Source organism: Coenobita brevimanus, chromosome 48, assembly GCF_032717465.1.
Source record: "Coenobita brevimanus isolate Jiangsu-jjx chromosome 48, ASM3271746v2, whole genome shotgun sequence".
Lineage (NCBI taxonomy): Eukaryota > Metazoa > Arthropoda > Malacostraca > Decapoda > Coenobitidae > Coenobita > Coenobita brevimanus.
Genome location: NC_137001.1, coordinates 14,154,117 through 14,177,467, shown reverse-complemented (window position 1 = coordinate 14,177,467; position 23,351 = coordinate 14,154,117). Strand labels below are relative to the sequence as shown.

General features: G+C 45.0%; 1 protein-coding gene across 1 annotated transcript in view; it reads left to right on the top strand.

The window, feature by feature from the left end:
* The first annotated feature begins 650 nt into the window (after positions 1 to 650).
* The window catches only part of LOC145399298 (sodium-coupled monocarboxylate transporter 1-like), a 37,915-nt gene continuing 15,214 nt past the window's right edge, over positions 651 to 23,351 (top strand). Inside the window, exons 1-6 of the mRNA XM_080271966.1 lie at positions 651 to 879; positions 1,422 to 1,555; positions 7,308 to 7,496; positions 16,575 to 16,726; positions 17,218 to 17,358; positions 18,420 to 18,638. Coding sequence (XP_080128092.1) covers positions 651 to 879; positions 1,422 to 1,555; positions 7,308 to 7,496; positions 16,575 to 16,726; positions 17,218 to 17,358; positions 18,420 to 18,638 — 1,064 coding nt within the window. The remainder of the gene's footprint in view (positions 880 to 1,421; positions 1,556 to 7,307; positions 7,497 to 16,574; positions 16,727 to 17,217; positions 17,359 to 18,419; positions 18,639 to 23,351) is intronic.

The following is a 23,351-nucleotide window of genomic DNA, read 5'->3' as shown; positions in this document are numbered from 1 at the left end:
CTCTCTCTCTCTCTCTCTCTCTCTCTCTCCTAGTTTCATTTTCCTTTCCAAATCTCTTCTTTTACTCTCTTTCCCTCCTTCCTTTCTCCTCTATATTTTCTTCCGTACATCTCTCTCTCTCTCTCTCGTATTTTTATCGTGTGTGGACTGACAACAAATAGGTATCGGAAGCAAATAGAAGGATGGAGAGAGAGAGAGAGAGAGAGAGAGAGAGAGAGAGAGAGAGAGAGAGAGAGAGAGAGAGAGAGAGAGATGATTAAGGCATCTGAATAGATAGATAGATAGATAGAAATAGACAGATATACTGATAGATAAAATGCTCCACGTATCGTATTTTTGGAGAAAAATGTGTCTTAGAAATTAAATCGCTTAACTGCAGTCGACAGGTAAGAATTTTGTGCCTAATTTTCGATCCTTTATTTATGGAAATCAAACTTAGCGCCAAAAAACTGTGTACAGAACGTGAACTGAACGTAATCAATACCGTCTTTCTTGGTAGTTTGTTAGTCTGTTGGGGTTGGTTTCGTTAGAGTAAAGGAGAAGACAGAAAAAGTAGAGATCAAACTTAGCGCCAAAACACTGTGTACAGAACGTGAACTGAACCTAATCAATACCGTCTTTCTTGGTAGCAGTGTCGGGGTCGTGGAGTGATGGCGTCGGGAGTGGATGAGAGTCACGCTGCTGAGCACTTCACCGCCGTGGATTATGCTCTGTTTAGTCTCATGCTGGCGGTGTCGGTCGGTATCGGGGTGTGGACAGCCTACAGGAGTCGCGGCAAGGAGTCCACGCAGGAGTACTTGATGGGCAGCGGCGCCATGACACCCTTCCCTGTGGCACTCTCTCTCCTTGGTGGCATCATCTCGGCTATATCTGTACTAGGTTAGTCTCTCTCTCTCTCTCTCTCTCTCTCTCTCTCTCTCTCTCTCTCTCTCGTCAGGGTTCACTATTCAACAAGAAGAGTGATGCAGTAAATTCATATACATTCTTCCATAAACAAATCTTTCAGTAAAATAACATGATATTCAAACAAGTCATAGCAGAATATTAATGGCTAAAACTGAAGGAATCAACATCTCTCCTAGTCAGTTTTTAATTTTCCATCCTCTCCACTCTGTCCCTCCATCTCATCCTTGGTCTCCCCCTCCTCCTCTCCCCCTTCACCTCACTCTCACTCTTCTAGTTAGTCTCTAATTCTCCGTCCTCTCCACTTCATCCCTTCATCTCATCCTTGGTCTCCCTCTCCCCTTCCTTCTCACTCACATGCACTCTTCTGTTCAGTCTCTCATTCTACATCCTCTCCACTCCATCCCTCCATCTCATCCTTGGTCTCCCCCTCCACCTCCTCACTCTTCTAGTCAGTCTTCCATTCTCTCAAAGTATTTCCCTAAACCCATTTCAATCCCATCCCAATTTTTCTTCAGGGAATCCCACTGAAGTGTACTTATATGGGACACAAATAGTGGTCACTCTGCTGGGCGTGGTGTTGGGCAGCATCGTCACCCACCAGCTCACCCTTCCACTCTTCTACAACCTGCGTCTTGTGTCCATTAGTCAGGTCAGTGTTTGGCCTCCACTCTTTTCACTCTAACTGGGTGTAAACTTGACATTTCCTTTTCTAACTTGGTCTAAAATGCCATACTCATTTCTGACTTGGTCTAAAATTGTCATCCTCTTTTCTAAACTGGTCTAAAATGCCATACTTTTCACTAACTTGGTCTAAATTGCCATACTCTTTTACAACCTGGATGAGGGTAACTTTGGCCTGAGTGGCCACCGTGGCAATGCAAACGGTCTGGATCGTTACTGTGTCAGTTGAAGCAGTCTGTTTGAGGCAGCTGTCACCCAGTTGATGATGGCTTTGTCTCCTCTTACGCTGTGGTCTGGGGATGTCGCCCCTCTTTGTATGATGTGGCTGCTGCTGGGTACCACAACCTGTACAGGTATGGTGGTGAAGGGTTAACATCCCCGTGAGCTTGGCACTAAACTGGATGGCAGGGTTGTGAGGCAGGCACAAAATGGTGAGGCTCTGTTGTTGTGCTTCTTCTTACTTGGCATCCTCCGCAGGCACTGAGGGCACCTCACATGCCATGCATGGTTCCTGCTATCATAGGCTAGGCAATTTGGTGGCTATTTCGTTGTTATTCTATTTCAGGCAATTCTCTATAACTATCATTTATAACTTGGTGAGAGCCCAGTAAACTCCCAGCTTTGTGATGTTGCACCTGCGGCTGTGGTTCAAGTTGAGAGTAATGCACGAATCAGAAAGACGTAATCATGGTGTAGGTATTTAGGATCTGCTTTATAAAAGCTGAGTGCACGAAAATGTAAACAAGCTTTCAATTTGGACTACTTGGGGGAACGCTTGTTATTACTGTTAAATGTGATCGGCCTGCATCCCACACGACGGCATGAAGTAAAATTAATAAAAAAAAAGTTCAAACATGTTACTGTACAGACACACACAAGTATCTTCCAAACTGTGACGAAGACATAACGGAAATATCGACCCATCTTGAACACACACTAGTACCTTTATGGGTTTTCATTGCATTTCGCCAGTTGTATTTTTTTTTTAGAGAGAGAGAACTGGGAAGACAGTTGCTTCTTTGACTGTACATGATCTTTAAATGTTTGAGAAATTCCTGTAAATAATAAAAATAATAAAAAACTAATCTCAGTTTCAATAATATGGCCATGTATGCTCACTAAATTAACGCCATTGTTTTGGGGGTACTTGGAGATGGGATGCAAGCTGGAAGTATTGCAAGATTAAACACAGTAAAAGATATATTTGTCTTCGTAGTGGTTATTCCCTTCGTATGACGTACTCTCTTAGTTTTCCTTAGAGGCAGATTGCTGTATTTAAATTATTAAGAAGGTGTGCCAATAATGGGATTAACTGGGATAAATTGCCTCCTTTGCGTTTGATACATCTCCCATAATCTGAATATATTGTTTGGAGATAGGAGAGACGATGATAATAATGATAAAAATAATAATAATAATAATAATAGTAATTAAAATGCCAGGAATACTGACTTAGGACAACACGACACCCCCGGGAGGAGCCTATGGAGGGGCAGACAGAGCGCAACCCGACCCCGGGCGACAGGGACATAAGTCTGCCCGGGCCGCGCACCCCTATGACCCGGAACTTGCCCACTGCCACCATAGCAGGAAAAGGAGACTATCTTGCAGGCGAGCTGACCCTCGACAGGATCGGGGTGGAGCTATTACTCTAGCTCCAGGCAGCACCCCAGCGAAGGCCAGTAGCCACGCCCTTTTTGAGACAGCCTGCAGCTGCTCACCCCTGCTTCAGGAGATGGCCAGTAGCCACTCCTGCCTTCGTCAGGAGACGGCCGGAAGCCGCTCAAAATGTGTCCTAGAGACGGCCGGAAGCCGCTCAAAATGTGTCCTAGAGACGGCCGGTAGCTGCTTATCCCTCTTTCAGTAGATGGACGGTAGCCGGTCCCGCTTTCATCAGGAGACGGCCAGTAGCTGCTCTGAAGGTGCCCTTGAGACGGCCAGTAGCCACTCACCTCTCCTTCAGGAGACGGCCTGTAGCCACTCACCTGTCCTTCAGGAGACGGCCTGTAGCCACTCCCCCCTTCGTCAGAAGATTGCCTGTAGCTACTCCCGCCTTTGTCAGAAGACGGCCATCAGCCATTCCGAAGGTCCCCTTGAGATGGCCAGCAGCCGCTCACCCATCCTTCAGGAGACGGCCAGTAGCCGCTCACCCATCCTTCAGGAGACGGCCAGTAGCCACTCTTCCCTTTGTCAGGGGATGGCCGGTAGCTGCTCCGAAAGTGCCCTTGAGATGGCCAGTAGCCACTCACCCCTCCTTCAGGAGATGGCCGGAAGCCACTCCCGCCTTCGTCAGAAGACGGCCGGTAGCCACTCCCGCCTTTTGTCAGAAGACGGCAGGTAGCCACTCCCGCCTTTGTCAGAAGACGGCCAGTAGCCATTCCGAAGGTGCCCTTGAATGGCCAGTAGCCGCTCACCCCTCCTTCAGGAGACGGCCGGTAGCTGCTCCCCCACACAGGCCACGGCCAGTAGCCAGGCCTCAGCGATGACCAGAAGCCATGCCCCTAAAAGGCCATAGCCAGCAGCCGGGCCCTACTGCAGGAGATGGCCAGTAGCCACTCCAGTCAGGTGCTGCCACACCCCCATGACGTGACTTCCTCCAGGAGGAAGGTCCCAGTCCCGAGGACCTGTGGAGAGGCCCTGTGCTATCCCCAGGGTTGTAATCCACCCAGCCTGCTCCAGAGGGACCCTACCTGATGGACTCCGACAACGACCGATGCCACAGCTCACTCCTGATGGCACTCCTGACAGCAGGAAATCGCAGCCACCGGGCTGCCCCCAGAACCCCTGGGCGAGGCCTCTCCCCACCCCGACGTAAACGACCCTCGTCCTCTGTCCAGTGCCTAAGTGAGCACTTCAGGAGGCTGTTCGGCCCCAGCCCAGAGAGCCACACTCCAACTCCCAGCTCTCACAGTACAGGGCCCTTCGCCACCCACAGCCCCGGACGAGAGAGGATGCCCCTATGAGCGATCCCGTGGCTGCTGGACACAAAGGCCACAGGCGGGACTCAGTTCCCATCAGGAGTCGGGCTGTGAGGCCTCCCGCCGCCCCCCACTAACCACGCCGCCACCTCACTGACAGTGAGTGACAGTGAAGAGTGCAGTGACAGTGTAATTGTGACAGGAATATCGGGCAGTGTATCATCCAAGGGAACATAAGTCCAAGGCCTAGTAATGTGTGATAATTATGATTTTGGCAGTGACATAGTGAGTGTAAGAAGAAAGATCTAATAAGACTGCAGTGATTTCTGTGAACATGAGACTCGGGCTTCATAGTGTAATTCCTCTGCACTGCAAGACCAGTGAAATAATTGCCCAGCCTAAATACAGTTTATATTTTCCTCCAAGTGACAGTGATCTATTTCTCTGCCCAAAATACTACAAACACTATTTAGTGTGCCATTCACCTGCTATCCTGAACTATTGTCTAAATAGTATCCTGTGCGATACTACGATACTAGTACATGACTTATAATTACCCAGATTCCTGTTGTTGTGACATCTACCTGTTCCATGTATAGAATTAGTCAATACACGTGTAAGGTTGTTGCCTTGAGTTTTTGTGTCCTGCCTCTCTCTTATTTGTCTAAGCTCCTGTCTAGAAAGAGAACCCAGCTGCACACTAGGCGTTCAAGGGACGGGAAGCTGACCCTTAAACACCTAGCATATTAATAATAATAATATCATCATCCAATCCTACATCGCCTCATGAGGAGCGTAGGAGCCAGGGGTTAGGCAAGTTGGTCTTGACATTTAAGATGAGAGTGACCAGCCTCACTCTTCCCTGAGTGGCATTACGTGAGCAATATACCCCAACCACCCCTTGGATATAAACCTTCACTGGCTAAATCCGATTGGAGAGCCATAATTACTCATTAAACCGCCAGGCACCAAAATTTGGTTATAAGGTTACCACCCAGCTTTGTAAATGGTTTCCTGGTGTACAGGGCCATTTTTATTTTTTATGCTAGGAAGAACGAACCAAAGGCCACGAGCCCGCAATAACAGTTCCCTCCAAGAGAAAAACAAAATACAACAGAGAGCCAATTTCAAGAACCGATCATTTCGAGATGCCTGGACACACTGCGTTTGAAAGACTGGAGATCATAGGCAGCAGGAAATACAGACAGAGGGAGACAGTTCCAGAGTTGACCTGTTACGTAAATGAAGGACTGGGAGTAACGGTTAACTCTTGCATTAGAGAGTTGGACAGAAAAGGGATCAGAGTTTGCTGCTAGACGGGTGCTATGTTCCCGTCGTAGAGATGGAGGAATGCATGCAGACAGTTCAGAGGAGCAGTGACCATTGAAGTAGCGATAGAAAAGAGGAAAAGATGCAACAGTGCGGCAAAGAGACAGAGGTTGAAGGAAGTCAGTAAGAGGAGGAGAGTTAATGAGACAAAAAGCCTTTGACTCCACCCTATTGAGAAGAGCTGTATGTGGGGAGCCTCCCCACACATGAGAGTTGTACTCCACACAGGGGCGGATAAAAACCCTGTATAGAGTCAACAATTGTGCAGGGGTAAAGAAAGAACGGAGTCGGCTTAGCACACCCAATCTCTTGGAAGCAGATTTTACAAGAGATGTAATATGATCTTTCCAAGATAAGTCCCGAGTAAATGAAACCCCAAGCATGTTCAAGGATGATGCAGGATTAAGCTGAATATTGTTAAACATTAGTGGGTACTCCTGTGGAAGATTTTGTCGGGTTGATAGGTGTAAGAACTGAGTCTTAGATGCTTTAAAAAAAAACAGATTATTTTTACCCGTCAGAGATACGAGCCAAGTCAGACATTAGGTGTGCCATAGCCTCATCCCATGTTTGTTGAAGTAACTGCTGAGATGGGCGTTGCAGGAACTGAATGGAAAGGTGAAGGGTGGAGTCATCAGCGTATGAGTGGATAGGGTTAGATGTACAGCTTAGAAGGTCATTGATAAATAAAAGGAAGACAGTTGGTGATAGGACAGAGCCCTGAGGAACACCACTGTTGATGGATCTAGAAGAACGATGGCCGTCTACAACAGTGGCTGTAGAACGACCAGAAAGGAAGCTAGCGATGAAGGCACAGATAGAAGGATATAAACCGTAAGAGGGCAGTTTGGAAATTAAAGATTTATGCCAGACTCAATCGAAAGCCTTTGAGATGTCAAGTGCAATGGCAAAGCTTTCGCCAAAGTCCCGAAAGGAGGATGACCAGGTGTCTGAAAGGTAGGTGAGAAGATCACCAGTGGAGCCTCCCTGACGGAACCCATACTGGCTTGTCATTCAGTATAGTCACCCACAGACAGAAGGAAGAGGAAATAATGAAGGAATGAAAAACAGAAGAAGGAGTGCAAAGTCACCCGCAGGCAGAAGCACGAAGAAAGAATGAAGGAGAGAAAGACAGAAGAGGATGGAAGGAAAGAATGTTGGAGGAGAGAAAAGAGCAGACACCCGAGAGCAGCGTATCGAGTGAGTGGATGGTGAGCGCCCCCACCTACCGCAGATAATAATAATAATAATAATAATAATAATAATAATAACAATAATAATAATAATAATAATAATAATGTCACCACCCCTACCACCATCACCACCACCAATACTACTACTACTACTACTACTACTGCTAACAACAACAACAATAATAATAATAATAATAATAATAATAATAATAATAATAATAGTGATAATAAAATACCTCAGTCCACTTTATAAAGCTCATGCCTTTTTTCTGTGTCACAGTACCTGGAGTTGCGGTTCAAGTCGAGGGCAGTGCGTCTCCTTGGAACCACGTGTCAGCTCATTGTAATGTTCATGTATATTGGGGTGTGTCTCTACGCGCCCTCCCTGGCTCTCTCCACCGTCACCAATCTCTCTGTTCTTGGTTCCATCGTGCTTATGGGGCTCGTGTGCACCTTCTACATCTCTGTGGTGAGTTGCAAGGCGGGAACCAGTCAGGCAGTCTCAGTGTACGGCCACACTTGCTCGAAACATGTGATCGACGAGATGAAACGAAGCACTGGGTTAGGTCTGCTTCAGTGTCCGAGTCTGAGCGTTGGACGGACCAGGAGCCTTAGGTCCTCCCGTCGATCACATGTTTGGTGCAAGTATAGCTGTGCCCATCGATCAGATTAGAGCAATTCAAATATCAGATCCATCTTAATTTTGGTCCACCCCTATCCGTTCACCTAAATTCGGTTCATTTGGGGTCATGCAAATTAAATTCAGACAGGTTTATTAGTGCAGGTGGGCCTGTCTCAACCATTTGGCCTTGTTATGTGAAGTTAGGTTACGAAGTCATGCTCAGTTAAATCCATTCGTCTACTTAGTCTCCTTTAGGTCATGCAGATCTCCGTGGGTCCTTCACATTCATTCCCATTTAGATTAGCTCATGTCAGGTCAGGTTTCCTACTGAAACTACTTCCACTACTTCTGTGAACTGGAGAACCATCAACAAGAATCATTCACCCTTTGAGAGATATTCAAACGCTAGTCCTATATTATTAACACTGGAAAGAATACTGGAGCCTCATCTCATTCTCTTATGTGATCCAGAATCAAACATTGTATTTTGCCTATATAGAAAAAAAAAACTTGAAAAAATGTATAATAGGCTAATTATATAAGTTTTGTCAGCACAGAGAGCGACTTGGAGAGCACCTTGATCTTCACTAAATGCTCCTTGCTTGAAAATGAGTCGGTAACGTGAAATACAAAAGGGAAATAGGATGAGTGAAAATGAGTGTAGCTGTTACGCCTTTCAAACCGAGGACTCATTTTTCGTGTCGGTATATCAGTCTTTACGGAATTATACGCAGGTTAGGTGATTTCTCTCTCTCTCTCTCTCTCTCTCTCTCTCTCTCTCTCTCTCTCTTTCTCAACTGGAGGGGTTAGATGTAGCCATCATTAATTCCTTTGAAGGTCTATCCAAAGTCTATTCGATCTATCTATATACCTAGGCTGCTTCCCCCAAGGAAAGGGACGTAGCCGAGACAGGACGACACACTCCCCATTTACTCATCCATTCAAACACATTCATTCGCAACTTAGCCCCAAAGGGGAGAAGGGACTGATCCTCACCGCACCACACCGCACAAGGGTCACCTGCGCAGTGCAATCAGTGACATCCGCAGCAGGGCCCGACAGCAGAGCTGGTTTACCCCTGCCACATCATAATAGACCCATCCCCTTACCCGCACCTGACCTGACTAGCTGATCAGACCAAATGCGGGAGAATATCCCCTTAGGACTGCATCATCATTTATTCATTTACAATTTCTCTCCATTAATTTCTGTCACGCACAGCCACTCTTCTTTGCTCAACAGACATCCCTCTCACATCCAGTGCTCTCTTCACACTGTCCATCCATCCTATTCGTGGTCTCCCTCTCAGCCTTACACCTCTTACATCAGGTCTAGTTATCTTTTTCACCAATTGCTCATTATCCATTCTCTCCATATGCCCAAACCATCGCAACACCCTCTGCTCAACTCTATCAGCCATCTCCCGAAAAACTCCAGTTCTCCTTCGTACTTTATCATTTCGCACTCGATCCACACACGTCACTCCACACATACTATTCAGACACCTCATCTCCATTACATTCAAACTTTTCCTCTCTGCTACACCCATATTCCATGTTTCAGCCCCATATAATGCAGTCGGTACCACAACACCCTCATACAGCCTTCTCTTTACATCCATTCTAAGCGAACGACATCTAAACACCTTTTTCATTCCTCCCAGCACCTTTCCTACTTCATTCATTCTAAACTTCACTTCTGCATCTATTCTTCCATCCACAGCAACATGTGACCCTAAATATTTAAAACACTCTACCTCCTCAAGCAACTCACCATTCAAAACTATATTTATCCCCCTACCATCTACCAACCTCGTACACTTCATCACTTTACTCCTATTCTAATTTACTTTCAATTTCCTCCTTTCACACACCCTTCCAAACTCCTCTACCAACTGTCTCAATCTCTTCTCTGAATCAGCCACCAATGCAGTATCATCAGCAAACAGCAGCTGTTTCAGATTCCACTCTCCACCATCAACATTCACCAGACTCAGACTTCCACCTAAAACTCTTGCATTCACCTCCCTTACAACAGTATCCATATAAATATTAAACAACCAAGGCGACATCACACATCCCTGTCGCAGCTCCACTCTCACAGAAAACCAATCACTCACAGCAATTCCCACTCTTACACACGCTCTACTATTTACATAAAAACTCTTCACCCCTTTTAGTAACCTACCATCAAGTCCATACCCTCTTAAAACAGTCCACAAAGCCTCCCTATCTTTTCTATCATACCCTTTCTCTAAATCCATGAATACCCAAAACACATCCTTGCCTTTCGCTACATACTTTTCACACACTTGTCTTACAGCAAACACCTGATCCATGCATCCTCTCCCTCTCCTAAAGCCACACTGCTCATCACCAATCACTCCCTCTGTACTCTCTCTAACTCTCATAATTAACACTCTGCCATACACCTTACCTACAACACTCAAGAGACTTATACTCCTAAAGCTAGTACATTCATACTTATCACCCTTGCCCTTATACAACCGGACCACACAAACACTTGGCCAGTCAATTGGCACCATACCTTTCACAAAGCACACATTCAACAATCTTACTAACCAGTCAACAATAGTCACTCCACCACCCTTCAGGCATTCCACAGCACACCCATCCATACCTGCAGCTTTCCATGTTTTCATCTCCTTTACTGCCTTCTCCACTTCCTCCTTCGTGATCAAAGAATCATTCAACTCTCCCAACACATTTATTCCTTGCACCCTTCCATCCACCACAATCTCAGCCACCCTTTTCTCCTCTACATTTAACAATCTTTCAAAATACTCTGCCCATCTCTTCCTTACTGCATCCATCTCAATTAACATCCTTCCATCCTCTGCTTTTACTCGCTCTTCCTTCCCAGACTCTCCCTTTCGCACCCTTTTCACCTTCCAAAACATTTTCTTATTCTGTTGAAAATTCTCTGTCAGCCGCCTACCCCACATCTCATCTGCTGCCACTTTAGCATCACGCACAGCCCTTCTCTCTCTATTCCTCTTTTCCTTACACGTTTCATATGACATCTCATCCTTCCTCTGCAGCCACACTTCATATGAACGTCTCTTCTCACCCACAGCCATACTTACTTCCTCGCACCACCGTTCACTTCCTTTTCTTACACCTCTACCCACACGTCTCACACCACACACCTCTTCAGCATGCCCCACCACAGCACTCTGAAACAACTGCCATTCCTCCTCCACACTGCCATTTTCCTGATCTTTCACTGCTTTCCACTCATCTTTCAATTTCTCCTGATACTCTATCATTTTCTCTATTTTATCCAACTCACTCACTTTCAAAACTTCCCTGCCACACCTAACCCTCCTAGCTCTCACCCATCTCTTACCTACTCTTAACTTTCCCTCCACCAGGTAGTGGTCAGACATATCTCCACCCTTTCCTCTCAACTCTCACATCCAACAATCTTCCTATTACATTCCTGGACACAACCACATACTCCATCAAAGCTCTATCAACAACCCTTCCACCCTCCTGTCTCACCCATGTATACTTATAAATATCTTTCTTCTCAAACAGCGTATTTCCAATCACCATCTTTAGCTCAACGCACATCCCTATCATTCGTTCCCTATTTTCATTTCTTCCAGGCACACCTTGCATACCAACTACACCTTCAAATGCTACATTTCCCACTCTAGCATTCAGATCTCCCATCATTACCACATTCACGTTCGCTCCAAAACTCTGCAGACACTCATCAACATCATTCCAGAAGACTCCCACTCTTCCTCATCCCTTTCACTACCAGGACCATATGCACTCACAAACACCCACAACTCACGTTCAAATTTCGCTTTCACCCACATCAGTCTCTATGACACCTCCTTCCTTTCAATCACACACTGCTGTACTTCCGGACTCACTAACAAGGCCACACCTTCTCTTGGCCTTCCTCTATCAACACCTGACAATCTTCCATTCACACCTCCAAACATAGACTCACCCTTCCCTTTAATCTTCGTTTCACTCAAACCTAACACATCCAATTTTCTTCTGACAAACATTCTCCCAATCTCCTCCCTTTTAGCCATCCACGCACATTCATAGACCCAATCTTCAGGGTACTGGGATAACTCAATCCCCCATCCCTTTCTCTGGTCTGCCTCGTTTTAGGAGCTAAAAAACAGAGGAGGGGGTCCCTAGTCCCCTCACCCAGCCCCTTTAAGTTGCCTTTTACGACACCCAGGGAATACGGTGGCGTATTCTTCCTAACACAACCTGGCCGCAGGGTAGTAGTACCACCCCATAGTGCGGCCAGATTGTGTCCCCTCCGCCACAGGGGGGTATCCAAAGTAAGAAAAAAAAAAATAATAATAATAAAATCGTTCGTAGCTATCAAGAATAACTACAAAAGACGTCAGCGTAAGGAAGGGGTTAAGTGAGAGGGAGATGTAGTCTGTTTTGTCGTCAGGTAAGGAGTCTCCCTAACACCTTTTCCTTAGCGATTTATTTTTGGATGTGGTTGGTTAATATCCTTTTGTACGTTATTTATGCAGAGTACGGCTATGTTTGAAGGATTTACATAACGCAAAAGAGGACAGTGAGATGTAATAAGCAAAATAAATCGTTTGGGAAAAGGTGCTAGGGAGCTTCCTTAATTCCTAAAGCCCGGGCTTGTTTTGCCTCGACTTGCGTGTCCCACAGGGTTAATCGCGCTCCGACAGACTCTCTAAAATTATTTGCCAAAAATCAGTTATTAGTCCTAGAATATTAAAATTAAACATGCATATGGCACATACCTTCAGCTTTCTCCTGGGATGTTTGTTGAGCCTTCGTCGAGTACCGTAGGACTTGTGAAGACCTCTGAAGTTGGGTAACGAAGTCTCCACTTTACACTTCCTGACAACCCGTAATATGATTACCACAGCCAGATATTATCACTAGAAACACTATTCTATGATTATCAAGTGGTTTGGAATCCATACTCCAAAAAAAAAAAAACACTGTGAAAGCAATGAAAATTACGAGCGTGTATGGGCTTCCTACTTGCGCTAGTTCGCCACTGGTATTTTGTCATTTATTATTCAAAAAAACACTCACCCTTTATATTCCTATTACTATGTAACACATATATGTATCTGCAGTCTTTATCCATAAGTTTCCTTCAGTAATAGTTTATTGTCACTGTAGGCATTCAATTTTTCTTTCAGTAAAATACGTAGAGAGCCATGGATTCACTTTCACTGTCATAACCTCAAGTATTTGTACTCATATTCTTATAATACTAATTATTTACATTTCTTTTTACATTTTCTATAGTATTTTCAATATTTACACTTCTATTTTACTTACACTATGTAATTCACTGTCACTTGCAGTAACATAAAACTATAATACACTGTTCCATCATATTTACATCCACTGCTTTCACTTGCTATTTACACATTATTTACATTTTCCACTTGCACTTTTAGAACTGCTTCTGGCTGTGGTAATCAAAGAAGCAGGGAACGCAGAGGGGAACCTGGCACTCAGCACACTGCCAAGAGGTGCGTTTGTGCTCATGTGTGCGTCGGGTGGTATGTGCACACACCTGGCACCTGCAGATCACAGCCTTCCTCTTGGTTGTGGGAGGCATTTGCACCAGTCTGTCCCGATCCATGTATGCCCTCTGCTCAAGTCTGTTGGGAAGTCTTACTGCATGGCGCCTTGGAGCTGCTGCTGTCACCTTACCATATCTCTCAAGCACCTGCTGAACATAAGTCCTGGCGAACAACCTCAGGGAGAAGGACTTGGGTGGCTTTACCTTCATCTTGTACAGGATGAAGGCGTTCAGCATCGTCATGTCTATGAGATGCAGCAAACTTTCCTGTACCACCTAGTAGTCTTCCTGAGGCAGTCGATCTCTCCAATCATCGTGTCGGACTTGTCCACCAGTGGCATGTTGATATTGTAGTCTAAGACAGCATCAGGTTTCCTCACAGGTTCGCCTGTCCTACGGTCGACCTTCCCACTGTCTTTCAGTTCCCCCTTGTGTACGGTGGTGAGCATGTGCACTACCCTCTTGTCATGCCACCGTATTGCCAGCATCTTCTCAGACTTGCGTAGGTGCACGTCTCCTCGCTGCGAGGTTCCTGCCTCTGGGAATTTAGGAAAGTGGGCATGATTACTCTTGACAGTGCCGCAGGAGCCGATGCCGTGCTTTGAAAGGTATTTAACAAGTTTCGGTGCTGTATAATAGTTGTCAGTTTAGAGCACATGATTCCCACCAAAATACTTTCAAGGAGCACTTTCACTACAAAGCTTGAGAAGCCAAAGGGGTGTGTTTTATCAAGATCGACAGTGCTGGCTGAATAAATGACGAAGACAAGGATGTACCCCATCTTACAGTCGCACAGTAGAAAGAACTTGATTCCAAAGCGATGGCGTTTGCTTGGAATGTACTGCACAAACCTAAGACGTCCTCTGAACAAAACCAAGGATTCGTCAATGACAACCTTCTGAAAGGGGTGGAAGAATGTCATAAACTTATCCTTCATTCTGCTCAGAATCTCCCTGATCTTCCAGAGTGGGTCGGTCTGGGAAGGTACATCATTGTTGGTGAAGTGCAGGTTTCCCATGATGTTCCAGAAGCGATGTCTGGCCATGTACTTATTGAAGGTGGGTGAGGGTAATAAGAGAGGTCCATGGACCAGTATTCTTCCAACTCATGTTTCTTTGAGTGTGGCATGAGAAACATGAGGGTGAAGAACACATACAGCTCCTGCACTCCCAGCATGGTCCACTGTCGCATCTTCGCTGCACCTGTGCCACTTGCAGCATGTTGTGATTCATACCTGTTGGTCTCATCACATATGTGCTGCATGACTTTGTCATCAAGGAAGGCCAAAAGGAAGTCAACACACTCAGCATCCTCATCAAGAGTTAAGGCAGGCTGTATCCCTGAGGAACTCTCGTTGAAATCAAGATGTTCTGGGACAAAATCAGACTCTTCCCTCCACGCAAAGGCGTCCAGGATTCCCTGTCGTGGCGGTGTAGGGTCGGTGAGGGTAGAGGGTGGCTGTGAGGCAGATTGTGCTGTTTCAAGGTCACTCGCACTGACCCTGGGTTGCTGTATAGCATCAGCAGCCCTTACTCTACTGGCAACTCTACTTTTACGAGTCAGGGATTTACCTCTTCCTCTATTTCCTGCCTTCACTGTTGGTGCTGGTGGTGACTCCGACAACGAAGACTCAGGAGAAAATTTCGCTCAAGAAGAGGAAGAAATGAGTGAAGTGGGGTTAGGGGAGCGGGGAGGTGATTCACCTTGGGACTCATGGTGGGCTGGGTCACGCGGGGCCATTGTTCCGGGGCTAACCCACCGCCTTTTCACTCCCTTCCCAAATTCCTTCCCTTGCTGCACTAAGGGCTCCTTTCCTTAGGAGCTAGGGATAACTTGGGACACTGAAGCACTCGTACTAGGAGTTTCTGGCACGATTTCCTCACCCAGCTCATCACACGAATCACCCGAAGGATCGTAGTCACTATCCATCGTTATCATTGATAATTCTGCAAGTTCACGTTCCACTGCAGTCACTTAGTCATTTCCTGCTTCCCACGCGAGTTTTTCTGGGGGTAGAGGTCACGGGGCCCTTTGCAATGGGCGCAGAAGCGGCGGAAATGGCGGGGCGCGAGTGCGACATGGTTTGACCAGAGAGGAGGACAAGGAACTGAATGGCGCGGCGTATCTGAGCAGGCAAAGGTTGACAGTGACAATGGGGTGACAGCTGCTAACTTGCATGCTAAGAAATGATTGGTAGGAAATCACAGCAATACATAAAGAAATAGGTAGTTCCAGGTGAATGTAAATGTCATTTAGACTTCTCCCTTCCTTTCTTATATATATTTTTATTACGAGAATAGATTGCAAGGCATATTTCAAAGTGGGAATTTCCGTGGGAAATTAGCGAACGAGTGCACGTGAGGTGCTGTCAGGTGATAATTAGCCAAATCCAGGTGTATAGCACTATCACTTACCTTATTTCTTTTTGGTATATTTTATTTTGTATAAGAATAGAGCACAGGACTTATTTCAATGGATGAAATCAGTGGATAATTCCGGGGGAGATTTGCTTTAGCGCAGTGAGGCTGGGCAGGCGATAGGAAAGGGTAAAGGAGGTGAGGTAGGGAGGGGTGAGAGGGTACTGGAGGGGAGGTAGGGAGGGGTGTCAAGAACGGGGGAAAATGGCTAAATTGTCAACACTGGATGGGAGTACAGATGAGATTAGGAGTGCTGACTATTGGTGGACAGTACAAGTACATGATCAAAATGATTGGTAGGAAATCTCGACAATACATAAAAAAATAGGTAGTTCCAGGTGAATGTAAATGTCACTTAGGCTTCTCCCTTCCTTTCTTACATATATTTTTATTACGAGAATAGATTATACGGCATATTTCAAAAGGGAAATTTCTGTGGGAAATTAGCGAACGAGTGCACGTGAGGTGTTGTCAGGTGATAATTAGCCAAATCCAGGTGTATAGCACCATCACTTACCTTATTTCTTTTTGGTATATATTATTTTGTATAAGAATAGGGCATGGGGCTTATTTCAATGGATGAAATCAGTGGATAATTCAGGGGGAGATTTGCTTTAGCGCAGGCCAGGCAGGCGAGAGGACAGGGTAATGGAGGGGAGGTAGGGAGGGGAGTCAGGAACAGGGAAAAATGGCTAAATTGTCAACAATGGATGAGTGTACAGATGAGATTTGGAGTGCTGACTACTGTTGGACATTGGCAGTACTGATAGATGATACAAGCCACCACTTGTAAGCCTGGGAGAATTCAAAATAACACAGAATCACAAAAGTGACACCCTGCGGTATGATCCCTTGCTCCCGAGCATCACGAAAGTGACGCCCCGCTGTTAAGGGGTTAACCGACAGGGCTGTGTGGTTGCAGGGTGGTGTGAGGGCCGTGGTGTATACTGATGTGATGCAAACGCTGGTCATGTTCGGCGGGGTGCTGGTCGTGGTCATCATCTGCTGCCAGGAAATTGGTCTTGTCAGTGTCTGGACCATAGCTGACCAGGGCTCCAGGATAGAGTTCTTCAAGTGAGTCACCATTACTTCGGCACAAATTCCAAATGACGGAAAGCGCCAGCATCTGCAATGGGAGTACTGTTTGATTCTTGTGATTGGGGAAATGTTTGTATTTTAACCGTGAAGCACAAAACTGTGTGTGTGTGTGTGTGTGTGTGTGTGTGTGTGTGTGTGTGTGTGTGTGTGTGTGTGTGTCTGTGTGTGTGTGTGTGTGTGTGTGTGTGTCTGTGTTGAGAGGATACAATATGGTGTGTGTTTAATTTCAGTAAAAACAATCTACTATCATTTTGCACACATATATAATAAAACCCATTTATTCGAGTCAACTTCATAAAATTCAGCGTGATTGAAATTATAAAAGAAAAAATAACCATAAAGTCATACAGGTAAGAGTTTACATTAGAGTTGGCTTTATAAACTTCAATGACACTGAAATCATGAGAAAAAAATATATATGACCACACAGTAACAGGCCACACTACAGCCTCCTGTCTCTGCCCTAGCATGAACACAAGTCCTTTTGTGCGCCACACCTTCTGGTCGACCGCCGTGCTTGGCTTCTTCCTCACCATGGACGCCATTGGCATCAACCAGCCCAGCTACCAGAGATTTGCTTCCATCGGTAACCTCGCTATGGCACGAAGGTTAGATGGCCTTGTTTACATCTCTCTATCAATCAGTCTATCTACCTTCCTACTTATATTGAAGGGAGACTAACTGGTTGTAATATTTTTAGAAAGATGCTTAGAAGTGTTATACATACGAAAGCAGTTAGAGGTGATGGTGGAAGTTCATTGAGTATAAGACTATGGTATAAAAGATAACGCTGCGAGGAACGTGGTGGATAGAGAGGAAGAGGACAACGGGATTGACAAGTAGCGAAGTTTAAAGTGAAAGCAGTGAGGCGAGTACTGAGGGAAAAGATGAGTTAGAGTCAATGAATTAGGAACAAATGGATCTGGAAAACGTGTGGAGTTGATTGAGGGAGTGTGTGGTTAGGAATGCAAGGGTAGCAAGGAGTAAGAAAGGTTCAGTTTGTCGGATGCCTATGTTGAATGGGCAGTGGGGGAAAAGGGGAGACGAGAGTGGATGCAAGACAGTCAAATGAATGAAGGGAATATGCTGAGGGTAAGAAGGGTGTGTGGATATCCGTGGAGAAGATAGGCACAACAAAACTGCGTAACCCCACTACATTCTCATGGAGTTGCATATTGAGGATTGAGTGTGGACACATTGCATATTTAAGTATTCAGATTAATTTATGTTAAAATTCATAGCAGACTTCATATGCATATAAAAATCCTCAAGGTAAGGGCTGAAAACACAGAATTCACATAAACTGTACAAATACTGCCCCAGCACAACACTGCTTAATCCACGTATCGTCCCAACACTAAACACGAACTATCATTTGTAGTGCTCAGAAGATCAGTCCTTCAGCTCACTGCAGGGTACTTCACTGACATACACTCACCAATGCTTAATTTATATGGACCTCGTAAGCCTCTTGTTTTTACTACAGGTTGGTCATCTCTTGCTGTGGGTGTGTGGCTGTTGTGGGGTATGTTGTACTTCTCTGTTAGTACATCTAATAATTTTTACGTTTTTACAACAGGTTGGTCATCGCTTTTGCTGTGGGTGTGTGGTTGTTAAAAGGTATCTGCTGGTACCATTTAATCTTTAATTTACCTGTTTTTCCCCACAGGTTGGTCATCTCTTTTGCCGTGGGTGTGTGGCTGCTGTGGGGTCTGTTCTCCTTCTCCGGCCTGGTTGCCTATGCTGCCTTCAGAGACTGCGATCCCTTGGCATCAGGCAGGATACAGAAACCGGACCAGGTGATCCCTTACCTGGTCATGCAGAAGTTGGGTCACCTCACTGGCGTTCCTGGGGTCTTTGTGGCAGCTGTCTATGGCGGCGCCCTTAGGTGGGTGATGTAGTGGTTCTTCCTTTTCTTATCTGCAGCCATTATCATCACCCACATCCTTTATCATTACTCACATCCATCATCACTATCCATTATCATCACCCACATCCTTTATCATCACTCACATCAATCATCACTATTCATTATCATCACTCACATCTTTTATCATCACTCACATCCATCATCACTATCCATTATCATCACCCACATCCTTTATCATCACTCACATCAATCATCACTATCCATTATCATCACTCACATCTTTTATCATCACTCACATCCATCATCACTATCCATTATCATCACCCACATCCTTTATCATCACTCACATCCATCATCACTATCCATTATCATCACCCACATCCTTTATCATCACTCACATCCATCATCACTATCCATCATCATCACTCACATCTTTTATCATCACTATCATTTATCATCACTCTCATCCTGTACCATCACTCTCACATCCATCATCACTTTCACATCCTTTAACATCACTCTCATATCCTTTATCATCACTCACATCCATCATCATTATCTTTTATCATGACTTTCATCCACTTCCTTTATCATTACTCACATCCATTAACACTATCCTTTATTATCACTTTCATCCACATCCTTTATCATCACTCTCACATCTTGTATCATCACTCACACATCCTTTGTCATCACTCACATCCATCATCACTTACACATCTTTTATCATCACTCTCACATCTTTTATCATCACTCACACATCCATTATCGTCACTCTCACATCCTTTATCATCACTCTTACATCCTATATCATCACTTAGTATTACCAGTATCTACCCTGAATCGCGTATGTATTTCATACTCATATTCCATCATCTGCGCCCATACTAGCAGACTGAGGCATCCCCACAACACATAAGATACTGCCACATGAGTTTAGTGAAGCATTATTTGCGTCACTCTGCAATATACACATACAAATTGGGTCTTTCCCTTCTTATTATTTTTATTCCTCCATAGAAATGTGTACAAGGGGAAGGGTGATGCCCTGGAAAAAGGAAATAATGGAGGCATAAAGCTTTTACACCAAATAATGAAGGTAATGGAGAGAGTTCTAGAAGGTATGATTAGAGAAAGAGTGAATATTGATGAGAGGCAGTTTGGCTTTATGTCATGCAAAGGGACCACTGATGCCATATTTATTGTTCGACAGCTTCAGGAAAATATATAGGTAAGAAACGGGAACTGTACTTTGTTTCTGTTTGCTTTGGAGAAGGCCTTTGACAGAGTCCCTAGAGAGGTGGTGAAGTGGACATTGAGAAAGCTTGGGATGGAGGAGTGGCTGGTTAGGGTGGTTATGGCCATGTATGAGGGTGCTCACACCCAGGTATGAGTGAATGGAGATTTGTGTGATGAGTTTTCCATGAATGTTGGTGTGCATTAGGGGGTCAGTCTTGAGCCTCTTGTTGTTTATCATGGTACTTGAAGCCCTCTCACGTGACTTCAGAAATGGACTCTCGTGGGAGATGTTGTATGCTGATGATTTGGTGATGATTGCAGAGAATAAAAGGGGGGGGGGGAAGGAAAGATTTACGAAGTGGAGAGATGGTATAGGGCACAGGGGCTTAAGAGCAAATGCAGATAAAACAAAAGTGATGATATCTGGGGTTGGGGGCGGTACTGTCAAAGACGAGGGAAAGTGGCCATGTGCGATTTGCCACAAGGGCGTGGGAAGTAATTCCACCTCGTGCTGTGTCTGTGATAAGTGGGTGCATGAGAGATATAGTGGTATTAGAGGTAGACGGCGAGATAATGCTAATATTATGTGCGTGGTGTGGCGGGGAGAGCAGGTGGAAATTGTCAGGCATGAAAGGATTGAGCTTGTTGGTGAGTCTCTTGAGTGTGTGGAAGAGTTTTGTTATTTGGGAGACATGTTATGTGCTGGAGGTGGGGCAGGAGCTAGCTCTGTGGCTAGAGTGGGGAGTGGTTGGAAGAAGTTCTGGAAGCTGTTGCCTCTCCTGACATTGAGAAGGTTCTTCCTCCATGCTAAGGGATCTTTGTATGCAGCATGTGTTTGGAGTGCAATGCTGTATGGTAGTGGGACTTGAGCAGTAAAGAAAGAGGATAGTCGCAGGCTCAAATGCTGTATGGTAGTGGGACTTGAGCAGTAAAGGAAGAGGATAGTCACAGGCTCAAACGTATAGAAATGACAATGATTAGGTGGATGTGCAGTGCATCCTTGAGTGTGAGACCTGGGGTGGGGGACTAGGTTTACAGTGGAAGAGTTGAGGGATAGGATGGGACTGGAGTGTATTGGTGCTGTGATGAAGAGCAGTAGATTGAGATGGTTTGGGTATGTGTAGAGGATGGGGGATGATAATTGGTTGCAGAAAGTGAGAAGTGTTAATGCTGGGGGTAGGGTTGCGAGAGGTAGACCGAAAAAGACCTGGGACGAGGTCACTGAGTGTGACCTCAGGGATAAGGGACTGAATAGGGAAGCTGCCAGGGATTGAGCAGCATGGACAGCCGCCAGTAGATGACCAAGGCCGAGTCATGCAAACGTGTTAGATCCTTCAAAAATGAATGAACGATAGAACTGTGATACAACCTCTTCACGTTGGGAGTTGGGTTGTGAGAGGCAGACCGAAAAAGACCTGGGATAAGGTTACAGAGTGTGGTCTCAAGGATAAAGGATTAAATAGGGAGCTACCAGAGATCAAGCAGCGTTGTGTGACACCATTAGGTGACCAAGGCCGGAGCATGCAAGCACGAAAGTTACGAACAATACAGGTACATAAACGCACATCCATATTCACAGCACTTCATCATCGGGTCAAAAGTCTGAAAATATAATAAAAGAGCAAATGATACCAACTGCCAATTGCTCATCACTTTGGGACTGTGTATGGACAACACCTTATAATATTCTTGGATTCGAACCTGATCATCACTATCACATCTTTCGTCATGACCCTCACACTTTTCATCATTATTCTCACACTGGAAAATGAAAAAAAATAAACTCAATGGGCACGCAGTAGAACACACGCGCGCGCGCACACACACACACACACACACACACACACACACACACACACACACACACACACACACACACACACACACACACACACACACACACACACACACACACACACACACACACACACACACACACACACACACACAGTGTTAAATACAAGCCAGTTATCAACTGGATAATCACTGTGGGGGTGCCAGGGGAACAGGAGTCACCCTACTGCTGCCTCATTTGCTGAGTGAAGCGCCTTCTTAAGACTGATGCAGGCTGCCAGCAGCCCTTACTGAAACTCACAATGGTTAGAATACAGTCAAGTGTAGACTTCTTGGGTAAAGATTGCCGAGGCCTCTGAATCTTGAACTAATGGTCCTGGATATCCATCAACAGCATATGAGCAAGACCTTGCCTGGAGCACTGAACACTGTAACACCGTGGTAGTTACTGCAGTCACACTGATCTCCTTTCCCTTGCCAAACAAGGCTAACCAAACACCTTGTCCAGTCAGGAGGAATTATACCAGTACATCGAACAGCTTCTGCTACTGCAAGTAATCCCCATATATGGCTTCTTCCCCAGCTTTGATCAGTTTGGCCGGATGCCACAAAGACCAGTCGCTCTACCACTTTTCAGCCTTGTCACTGCCTTCCTGTATTCATCTAAGGAAGACATGGCATTGTAGACTGGTGGGATGGCAGCAAGCGACTGAACATCAGCCGATGGAAGCTCCATGCTGGGTTCTGCTATACACAACTACTTTAAGTATTCAGGCTAATGAGCCCTCTAGTCACTCACTCTAGACACAAGCCATCTATCTACTATCTCAGCAGAGTTAACCTGAGAGGCAGGTCTGGAGCAGAGTTTCCTCAGGGCTTGATAGCAGGTCGAATGTCATTTACAGTAAAGGTCCTTCAATCCGACCACCAATAATCCAAACATCCCAATACTCTGAATATTGCAAGGAAATTTTTTGTTTAATTTTCTAGGCTTTCTCAAATATTTCTGGGCATTATCTAAAGATTTATCTGGCTCGGACTTGCTCTTCTACTTGGATGTACCTGCCTCCAACTATTCATCTACAATTCTTTGCATTTGCGGTGAGTAAAACAATAACCCATATCATTTTAATTGTTTGTTTAATGATCCTGTATATATATATATATATATATATATATATATATATATATATATATATATATATATATATATATATATATATATATATATATATATATATATATATATTTAAAAAACAGAATAGAGGAAGGAAAAACAAATGAATAAAAAAAAAAAAAAAAAAATCCATGCACCAGATTAATGGTATCTTCTGTTCATTAAATATCTGTAACAGTTATACTTGAACAGCAGTAGGCTGAAGTTTGGAGGGAAACAACTCTGGGAAAGCGAGTTCCAGAGAGATGCAGTTCTGGGAATGAAAGAATTCTGATAGGCAGAAGTTCTGCAGTATGGCTGAGTGACAGTCCAGTCATAAGTGCTGCCAGCTGCACGTGTAGCACGATGGAAGGCATGGAGAGGTGGCACAATGGACGCAACTTCGTCTGAGCATTTGCCATAAAAATATCTGTAAAATAAAGCAAGGCAGGCAACATTCCTTCTTACTTGTAGGGGAGGTAGTTTATTAGTAATAGCAGGGTTATTAATAAATCTAGCAGCTTTGTTCTGAATTTTGTCTA